Genomic DNA, 11,402 nt, shown 5'->3' on the forward strand with positions numbered 1-11,402 from the left:
TTGAAATGGAGAGGGAACAAGTGGATGAATGAAAAACAACTTGCTAAAGGAATGTGAAGCTTGGTGATAATCTTTCTCTTGTTATGAAGTTTCTAAGACTACCTGACAGACATGCTGCATGACTCATCTTCTAACACTGGCTGCAGGTACTAAATGTTTTCTACTGTATAATCAAATAAAATAACTTCCATGGCTTTAAGAGAGAGGCAAATAGGATCAGTGCTTTATAGAAGAGAAGGTGTCACTTTGATATTTTCCTCTAATATGTATCATTTGAAAAGTCATCTAACTTGTCTGGGTTGGGGGGGGTCTAGGTATATAGACCTTCAAACTGCCACGTCTTACAAACATTAACAAACAAGTGTTTAACACACACACACAAGCATAACATACACTTTCTGGAAACAGAAAAATCTGCCTAATAAATAGGAAGAAACAAAACAAAGTATCAAACACAATAAAATACTAGATTTGGGCTAGGGTCCATTTGGGTATTTGGAATAAGCAGACCTGAAGAAGGGCTAGAATGGGACATGGACAATTTGTTTTGCTTTTGCAGTCATGAATTTTGAACACAACCATGAGGATAGAGCATATGAGGAATTCATGAGCCTAGGCACACGTGCAGCCCTTTCTGTGACACGGATGCATAACTTACGGATGACAGGGCATGCTTCAGACCAACGACCTGGGCGGAGGGCGAGGAGGTGACATCTTGTTCCATCAGCTGCTTCATTTTCTCTCTCTCCGTTGATATTGCATTAAAGGCTGACCTTAAAGTGAAGTAAACTATAAAGATATAATCATTATAAAAAGGAATAAAGGAAGAGGGATGATTTTAAAACATACTAAACAGAATGCATTATCTTTTAAAAGAATTTAGAAAAGTAACAGCTCTGAATATTTTGTAAATTGAAGAAATGCATATTAGAAGCTGATTTTAATTATTTTTAAACTTCTGCACAAAGATACGTAGTCCTTCAACATTTTTCACATGTACAAGTTAGTGGATCAATTGCATTATTTTGTGCAATCATTGCTGGTAACTGTAGCCAAATTTCCCACCGCCATAAACAGAAACTCAATGCTTCCTAAACAATGGCTCCCTCTTTCCTGCTCCCTCTCACCTGGTAACCACTCATAAACCTTGGTCTCTGTATACTTGCCTATTCTAGATACACAGTCATACAACACTATGGGATCATACAGGATTAGTCCTTTGTGATAACAGTGTACTTTACTCAGCATAATGTTTTCAAAGTTCATATCCATTATGATTTGTATCAGGACTTCATTTCTCCTTACAGCTAATATTCCATTGTAGGAGTATCTAAACCAATCTTTTTTTTTAAAATAAAATTTTTATTTTATACTGGTTTACTTACAAAGTTGGTATATATTGTTTTTCACACGGGATCTTTCCAATTTCCTTTACCTACCCTACTGCAAAATTCCATTACTTTATGACTTATCATTAGGATTTCTTTGCCACTTGAAAGGACTATGTTTCTGAGAGATCAAGTATTAGCATGTTATTTTGCTTGTATCTCAAAGTCTGGAGAAATTATAAAATAAAACTTAAAGTTGCCAAGGAGAAAATGTTAACACTGCACCTTGATCAGGTGATTATAATTAATCCTCAATGAGAGGCAGAGGGACTTCTGTGCCTCCGGACATGACACCTGGGAAAGATGCACCATGGCCTCTGTTAGATGCCAGCTGCCATTAGATGTCCTAAGTCTGATCAGGAAATTCAGATCGACTCAAAATAAACATTCTGCTTTTAAAAAACAGCCTGTTTTCTTAAAAACGGTCGTTTTATAAAAAACAAAGGTGGCTAAACTGCTTGTAACCAAAGAAGAGTATCTCTGGTGGCACTGTACATAGAGTTGCACCAAAGGCCACCTGTCTCTGGGGGTTCAAATCCACCAGTGACTCTGTAGGAGAAAGAGACAATTTCCTTCTATGTGATTTACAGCCTCAGAAACACACTGAAGTGTCTTCTATTAATCAATCCCAACTCCATGGCAATGAGGCTGGGTTTTGAGTTTTAAAGAGGCATAGTAATTAAATGCAATATATAAGCATGGACTACCAAGAGAAAGACATTCCTCTAGGTCGTATAGCCCTGGTGTACAAGTTGCCGTCCCGCGGTCACTTGTGGTTGCTGTGAGGCTGAACACTGTGACACGCATGTGTCAAATGCTTTAATGGTTGGCTACCCAATTTGGACTGAGAGTGGGGTGGAGCTCCCCGATTGAACAAGCGTGGAAGGAGGAGTGGCAACCACTTCCATAATAGCTTGCCTCAGGAAACCCTATGAACTTGGAGAGAGGATGAAAGGCACCCAAACATCAAGGACTCTCCTTCATAGGGTCGCTATGAGTCGCCTGCGACTCGACGGCACTTAACAACAACAACAACAACAACAACACATTGTACTTTACACTGAAGGAGAAAATACTGGTAAAGTCCACTACTAAAATATTTTTTTCAAAGACTGGAATATAGAGTGGATAAAAATATTGCTTGAATACTGAAGTTTTCTAATTTGATAATTATTATGACTACATACCAGCATATCCCTAATCTTAAGAAACATATACAAAAGCCAAACATATACAAAAGTTTAGATCTTTGTTGTTGCTGTTATGTGCTATCAAGTCACCTTCAACCCATAGCGACCCTATGTACAATATCTCTGAAACCTGTCCTATCCTGAGACAGCCTCACTGACTCCGACATATCTTCCCCAATTACCCCAGGTATTGTGTCAATTAATCTCACTCTAGGTCTTCCTCTCCTGTGCTGTCCCTCTACCCTTCCAAGCATGATTCCTTCTCCAAGGACCAGTTTCTACTGGCCACATGCCCACAATATATGAGATAAAGCTTCAAAATCCTTGCTTCCAAGGAGAAACTTGGTTTCACCCTCTCCAAGACAGACCTGTTTGTTCTCTTGGCAGTCCCTGATATGTTCAGTCCTCCTCTCCAGCACCACAGCTCGAAGGCATTGATTCTTCTTCTATCATCCTTAGACATTGTTAAACAGTAAGTAACTACAAAGACTATGGCTTCCTGGCCCAAGTATAGGTTTCTCATGAGCATAATCAAGTTTGGATCCTGTTGTTGTTGTTGTTATGTGCCATCGAGTCACTTGCGATCATAGCGACCCTATGTACAACAGCCCTAAACTCCGCTCTGTCCTGTGCCAATCGCACCGTCTCTGACACTCCCATCCCAATTATCCCAGTCACTGAATCAATCCACCTCATAGAGGGCCTTCCTCTACTGCGCTGTCCCTCCACCCTCCCAAGCATGATGTCCCTCTCCAAGGACCGGTCTCTCCTCACAACATGTCCAAAATATGTTAGACGGAGCCTCAGAATCCTTACTTCCAAGAAGCCACCCGGTTTAACCCTTTCCAGGACAAATCTGTTTGTTTTCCTAGCAGTCCATGGTATTCTCAATACTCTTCTCCAGCACCACAGCTCAAAGGCATCAATTCTCCTTCTATCCTCCTTGGTCATTGTCCAACTCTCTGATGCATAACAAGTGATTGGGACTGGAACAGCATATCAACAGAGAACTACCAGAAGTCCAGGCTGGGTTTAGAAGGGGTCGTGGTACTAGAGATATTGTAGCTGATGTTAGATGGATCTTGGCTGAAAACAGGGAATACCAGAGGAATGTCTATCTGTGTTTCATTGACTATGCAAAGGCATTTGACTGTGTAGATCATAACAAACTATGGCTGACTCTGAGAAGAATGGGAATCCCAGAACACTTGATCGTTCTAATGCGAAACTTATACTTGGACCAGGAGGCAGTCGTCAGAACAGAGCAAGGGAACACTGCATGGTTCAAAATTGGGAAGGGCGTACGCCAGGGATGCATCCTATCTCCATACCTTTTCAACCTATATGCGGAATAGATTATCCGGGAGGCTGGGCTCTATGAGGAGAAATGTGGGGTCAAGATTGGTGGACGATTTATCAACAACCTGCGTTATGCGGATGACACAACCCTGCTTGCTGAAACTGAAGAGGACCTGAAGCGCCTGCTGCAGAGTGTCAAGGACTGCAGCCTACAATATGGATTAAGGCTCAATGTCAAGAAGACAAAGATTCTCACCACTGGACCAATTGGCAGCATCAGGATGGATGGTGAAGAGATTGAGATTGTACACAGCTTTAGTTTGCTTGGCTCCATAGTCAACTGTCTTGGCAACAGCAGCCAGGAAATTAAAAGGTGCATTGCCATGGGAAAGTCTGCTGTTAGGGACCTCTCCAAAGTACTGAAAAGCAATGGTGTCTCTCTGCAGACTAAGGTGCGTCTGATACAGGCTTTGGTCTTCCCAATCACTTGTTATGCATCAGAGAGAACAAATTGTATAGTTCAGAAAAATGTGTGTGAAGAAAAGAGAGGGGTGAATATAAAAAATGATGAATGTGGACAAAAGGTAGATGGGTCTTCTCTGAATTATATTTGTAACTTTTCTAAAAGTTTGAAAAGTCTCTAAAAATATATGTGTCACTTAACCCCTCCCCCCTTGCTAATCCTTCTAGCTACCTGACTCAGCATTTTCATCTCGAATTTTGACATTGAACTCATTCTAGTGAACATTTAGATACATGAAGAACTCAGGACTAGGAGACACTGACATTTTAGAAATCATTAATGTATATCAAGAGGCTCAAAGACTTTTGATCGTATAATACACACATTATCTCTTTGACATGGAAACTGTCTTCTAACGTACTGATCATGGATATCACAAGAATACTATCTTTTCAATGCTCTTCACTATGTTCTGCTGGAGAAGGGCAGGAGAAACGAAAAGACTGGGATCCACTTCTTGGCAAAAAGCCTAGCATATTATTCCATTCCTTAGGGCTGCGGTTTTAGAGACTCTGTCATCTAAGAGCAGCCTATTTACTGACACAGAAACTAAGTACAAATCAATGACTTCCTCCCTTCATGTCACAGCCATGACAACTGAACTGCTCCACAGGTTGTCACCAAACTGGTCTAAAGTTGTGGCATTTAAAATATAGACTTAAATCATCCTACAAAGTCACAGTACAGATAACCAATTTATTGAAGAAAAAAAAAAGGAAACTTAAACCAGAATGAAACAACAGGACACACATATCATGGTGTTTCTCTTCTGCTGCCAGAAGACAGGGGTCAATAGGCACTACCATTTTCTGACAATGCCTAGGGAATGCCCTTGGCTCTTTGATTTGAACAGCTCAGCTGAGTAAATAAAGGCCAGTACAACACAGAGCCCTGAATCTTTCCAGCTTTTCCATTTAGTAACTGCATGACCTGTAGAAAACTTATGAAGAACCTCAACACTAGTTTCCTCATTTTAAATGAAGATGGTAATAGTATTTACTTCATAAGATTGCTGTGAGGATTAAATAAGATAATGCATGCAAGCCACTTAGCATGATGCCTGGCAAGTAATAAACACTAAATGTGAGTTACTGCAGTAAAAATCATGAAGAAGATGAGAGAGGTCCAGGAGGATAGAAGTTGACCGCAGTCCCTTGGAACACAGACAGCAGGCCTATGTGGACAGTTTTCTCTTTCCAGGTCAATCCTTGCCAGAAAACCCTGCAGTTCTGTGACTATGGACTGAGCAGGATCTAGTGAGTGGTGTCTAAGGTGGTCTAAACAGGGCAGCAACAAGCCAGGCAGCCCACCGCACTTTATATCCTACTATGTCCCTTTCCCATGCAACGCACAGAAGATAGATCTGAGTGCATCCCGAGGGACCCACCTCTACCCCGTCAGGTGAACAGGCTCTAAGTAAAAGAAATGGAACACTCAGCTCACTGCCAAATCAATTCCTCCTGCTTTCAGAGAGCAGCAAGCAAACAAGCAAGGCTTTCCACCAAACAAGAAGAATCCCATTAAATTTGTACATCACATACACATAGATGATAAAACGATAATGAAAAGCATAAAAGTGATTACTGTGAGAGCCAGAATAGCAGGGATTTTAAGCAGGGAGGGTGGATAGTGAGACAGGAAATAGACTGATAGGGTGTCCTAGGTGCCGGCATGCACTAGTTTTGGGCCTGGGTGGGGGGCAGTTACTCATTTTACGATACACTTTTTTACACAGTTCAGTAGGTGTGCTACTTTATAGTTAAAAAGGATAAAATAAAATTAAAAAACACCCAAGAGTATTAGAGGGAAAAGAAATCAAATACATACGTGTGTTATATCTATTATGTTGAGTTGAAACCAACTCATAAGTGATCCTGATGGCTTTTTGGAGGCTGTAAATAACCCAGGAGGTTGTTCGCCTTTCTCCTGAGGAGCAGCAGATGAATATAAACTGCCTGCCTTTGTGTTGGCTGCACAACTTCTTACCCACTAGACCACAAAGTCAGCCACTAGCTTCCGAAATGTACAGGATGCCACAATGAAACTCAGCTTCATTATATTTGATGTAACCCTGATTTATCATTATAATGACAGGGCAACTCAACACCCCAATCTCCCTTCCTCAAAGAGAAGAAATTACATCTATCTAATAACTTAGGTAAGAAAACCTGGTTAAATGCTCAGAAGCTAACTTACCATTCCAGTTCAAACTCACCCAGTTGTTCTGCACAAGTAAGGCCTTGAAGCATGTTATAGGAAAGGTTATGTTCTAGAAAACCTGTAGGGCAGTTCTATTCCACTACAGGGGTCAATCCAAGTTAAAAAAAAATCAATTCAAAATACCCCAAATCACAATAATCTGACAAGTACTTAATGGGCCTTACTGACTGTTGACTATGACCTTTCCTTCTTCGTTGGTGAGACCCAAAGGACACTGACCATACTTCACTAGTTTTCTCCAAAGATTTTTAAATTTTTTTAAAAGAAATATGTAGTTGGTGTTTTCAGGCATTTTTAAAAGTAACGTTTCATAAAATGTTGGTGTTGTGTGTTACCTAGTCACCTGTGACTCATAGCAACCCTATGTATATATGTCTGAACCCTGCCCTATCATGAGCCAGTGTCACTGACTCAAACACACCTACGCTCATCACCCCAGTTACTACGTCAATCCATCTCACTGGGGCTCTTCCTCTCTTGTGCTGTCCCTCCACCCTTCCAAACATGATCTCCAAGGACTTGGTCCCTCCAGGAAAAATCCTCGCCTCCAAAGACTAACTTGGTTTCATCTTCTCCAGGACAGACCTCTTTGTTCTCTTGGCAGTCCATGTCATGTTCAATACTCTTCTCCAGCACCACAACTTAAAGACATTTATTCTTCTTCTATCATTCATAGCCACTGTCCAGCTCTCTGATCCATAGCAAGCAACTGTGAAGACCATGGCCTAGATCAGGTACCCCTTAATCTCTAGGCTGACATCAGTGCTCTTTAGCACTTTGGAGAAGTCCCTGACAGCAAATTTCTCTAATGCAATTTGTCTTTGTAAGATCCATGGAATATATTTTGGAAAATGTAAAAAGCTCATATGTGCAAAAGAAAGCAAATGACTTCTCACAGGTTTCAGTACATTTGTTTCTATTTGCTCATGTGTGTACCAACATACACACAAAGCCAGGAATACAAACCCATAGAAATGAGTTCACTGATAGAGCATAAAAATAATTTACAGTCTGTAATGTAATAAAGACTTTAAAAATGAGAGTTGTTATATGTTGGTTGCCTAACATCTGATGTAGCTTTATAAGACAGTAGGAATATAAAGTCAGATTCACTTAGCAAGTTGGGGGGAAAGTAAAAGGTAGCATAGACTATGTTCTAACATCACTGGCATTCTGGTATTATTTACTGCAGTTCAGTTGTTCTGGAATCAGTCAACAGACTAGAGACACAGTCAAAAAAGAACAGCAGTAACTTTTGGTTAAAAAAAAATAAAAGAAAAAAGAAGGCTTACATACCTGGGAAAGCTATCACATTGTTTCAAGTGTGAGTGTGATTGTATCCAAGTGTGAGCACACATCACAGGGAGCATCAGCATAACAATTGTTCCTTGTTTCTGTGTCTGTTACAGCCTGTCTTGAGGGACTCCTTGATCTAAGGCAAGGGGAGTTTTTTTTCTGTTTCTGAGAGTATATTTTAAAATCACAAGAAGAGAAGATAGCTTCTCTGGTTCCCTGTGGAATGCACTGTTCCATGGGCTCGGGATGCTGAGCAAACACACGTGACTCTTTCTCTTTGTACAAACTGAGTTAGTCTACGTAAGTGGCAGTTCTGCCACCAGCAGGTTTTCACAAAGTTGGAAAGGCAGAGCAGCTGGCTGAGGCCCCTTACAGACTTTCATTATGTAGGTTCAGACCTCTGCAGGCAGACTGATCAATGGACAGAGTCAATATGGCACCCTCTGCCCTGCTGAGGAAGCAGCTTCCAAAATGAAGGCAGAATGCAGGACTTCTGCCTTCTACAGGGCATTATCTTAAAAAGATAGTTCATGTTATTAAAAATGAATGGTATCATTTAGGAATTTTCTCCCATAGATCTGAAAGTGACCTAGCTAAAATGATGCTTTCATATTACAGAATGACCAAGTAGATGTGTGAAGAGCTTTTAAGGGACAAGTCAGCTAATTCTTTCCACTATACAGATGGAGAGGTGTTAAAGTTACACAGCCCTAGGGGAAGGTGAATGGTGCTGGGGTGGGTTTGATGCTGAAATTTTTTGTGATTTTAACGGAAGTTTAAGAGGCCGAAACTTTTAACAACACAAAGTGATTTATTCATAGACAAGCTTGGCTTATGTATTAAATGTTCTAGATTAAGAGAGCTGAAGGAATAAACATCAAAAGCATTTAGTATTTTCAGTATAATTTTATTTTAGCTGTTCTAGTTGGTAGGTAGTAGTATCTCATCATGGTTTTAATTTGCATTTCCCTAATGATTAGTGATGTAAAACATCTATTTCTAATTTTTATATGATAAACTATGATAATCTACAAGTTGTTTTCAGATTTCACCAGTGAAGCTCAACATCAAGACGACAAAGATTCTCACCACTGGACCAACTGGCAGCACCATATTAGATGGAGAAGAGATTGAAGTTGTTAGCAATTACAGCTTGCTTGGATCCACAATCAACACTCTTAACACCAGCAGTCAGGAAATCAAAACACAAACTGCAATAGGAAAATCTGCTGTCATGGACCTCTCCAAAGTGCTGAAGAGCAACAATGTCAATCTAGATATAAAGATGCGCCTAATCCAGGAAATGGTCTTCTCAATTACTTGTTTCAGAGAGTTGGACAATGACTAATGGTGATAAAAGAATATATGCCTTTGGGTTGTGGTGCTGGAGAAGAGTCTTGAACATACCATGGACTGCCAAGAAAACAAATAGGCCTGTCTTGGAGAGGGTGAAACCAAGTCTCTCCTTGGAGGCTAGGATTTTGAAGCTCAGCCTCACTCACTTTGGGCATGTAGTTAGGAAAGATTGGTCCTTGGAGAATGACATCACGCTTGGAAGGGTGGACGGACAATGCAGGAAAAGAAGGCCTCAGATGAGATGGATTGATAGAGTAACTGGGGCAATAGGGATTGGTGTGTGAGACTGGCTCAGGACAGGGGAGGGTTCAGAGCGTCTGTATATAGGGTCGCTTTGCATTGCAGGCAACTCAACAGCACCTAACAACAATAATATACTATAACAGGTTTGGAAGCAGGAGTGGCATCCACTTCCTAAACAACATGTCACCACCGTAAACTCTATGAACTTTGATAAATGTCGATAGTTGTAGATGGGCTTCAAGCCTTTTGTTCACAGGGTCACTATGAGTCATGCTTGACTTGAAGGCAATCAACAACAACAACAATGTGAGCATTATGCAGTGCAATTCTACCACATGTGTAGATTCCTATAACTACTAGCAACAATAAAGATATGGGACTTTCCCCACCAGATGCTCTGCCGGGAAAGGAGGGACAATTTCCTCCTGTACCAGTCAGATCTGATTTGACGGTACACTCACACAAAAATTTAAAAAAAAAAAAAAAAGATATGGGACTTTCCAACCTCACAAAGACACTTCACACTCTCCTCATAGTCATGCTTAGGCTGCTCTCTGTTTCCTCCTCCTCTAAACTCTGACAACCTCTAATCTCATATCCAGCCATATAATTTTGTCATTTCAAGGATGCTGTATAAGTAGACTAATAGCTTTTTGAGATTGGCTATTTTCACTTACTATTACATCCTAAAAGCCCATCCAAGTTGCTACAAATATCAATAGTTTCCTTCTTGTTAGAGCTTCGATCTGATGGCCTACTAGGTAAGGAAATACTCTGCAAGCCAAAGTCAGGTGGTGCAAATCCACTAGCAGCTCTATTGGAGAAAGATGGATGACATCCTGCTAACGCAATGTAAAGCCTCTGAAAACCTGCTGCAGAGTCAGCTATGAGTGGGTTCTGATGATGATGAGTAGTCTTTCCATAATACAGGCATACTCAATTTGCTTAATCACCTGTTATTTCCAGCATTTGGATATTGCAAAGAATGCTACTCTGAGCATCTGCATATTGCTTAGTCTGGACCTACGTTTTCATTTTCTGGAATACATGGGTGAGAATGTAACTGCTGGCTTTCTAACAAGTGTGTGTTTGGCTTTGCAAAATAATCTGCTAAACTATTTTCTAGAGTACTTGAATCATATTACATTTCCAGCAGTAATACAATAAAGATACAGTTTCTCTGAATTTTCACAAGCTTTTGTTATTTTCAGGATCATTTTATTTTCACTGTCCTAGTAGGTAGGTAGTAGGATCTTATTACAGTTTTAATTTGCATTCCTCTAATGCTTAATGTTGTTGTTGTTATGTGCATCAAGTTGCCTATGATTCAGAGCGACCCTTTGTACAGCAGCTCTGAAGCCTGCCCTGTCCTGAGCCAGTCTCATAGATTCCATACACCCACTCCTATTGCCTAAGTTACTTTATCAATCCATCTCATCCAGGGTCTTCCATCTATTTCTAATTTTTTATACGATAAATGGTGCTATCATGAATATCTTCATTAGGATGTTGTTGTTGTTGTCATTGTTTTGTACTAAGGAGTCAGAACCGACCCACAGCTGACCCTCCAGCGGGTTTTCAGAGGCAGTTAATCACACAGTAGGAGACTGCCCATCCTTCTCCACAGAGCAACTAGTGGATATGAACCATACACCTTCAGGATTGCAACGTGGTTCCTTACCACTAGGTCATCAGTGCTATTAGAATTTGAATTAATTAGAATAAATTTTTAAATTAATTCCTACACAGCCAACACCCTTGGCACCAGCAGTCAGGAAATCAAAAAGCGTATCGCGATGGGAAAGTCTGCTGTTAGGGACCTCTCTAAAGTACTCAGGAACAACGGAGTCTCTCTGGAGACTAAGGTGCGCCTGATACAGGCCATGG

At 40.6% G+C, this 11,402-nt stretch overlaps 1 protein-coding gene across 4 annotated transcripts in view; it reads right to left on the bottom strand.

Moving 5' to 3' along the window:
* Positions 1-11,402, bottom strand: part of OSBPL3 (oxysterol binding protein-like 3) — a 132,331-nt gene that overhangs the window by 54,923 nt on the left and 66,006 nt on the right. For all 4 annotated transcript variants that reach the window (XM_006902392.1, XM_006902395.1, XM_006902393.1 and 1 more), the window contains one exon: positions 659-789. In XM_006902392.1, the coding sequence (XP_006902454.1) occupies positions 659-789 (131 nt within the window). The remainder of the gene's footprint in view (positions 1-658; positions 790-11,402) is intronic.

This window comes from Elephantulus edwardii, unplaced genomic scaffold, assembly GCF_000299155.1.
Source record: "Elephantulus edwardii isolate Elephantulus edwardi_28Jun2011 unplaced genomic scaffold, EleEdw1.0 scaffold00405, whole genome shotgun sequence".
In the NCBI taxonomy this organism is placed as follows: Eukaryota; Metazoa; Chordata; class Mammalia; order Macroscelidea; family Macroscelididae; genus Elephantulus; species Elephantulus edwardii.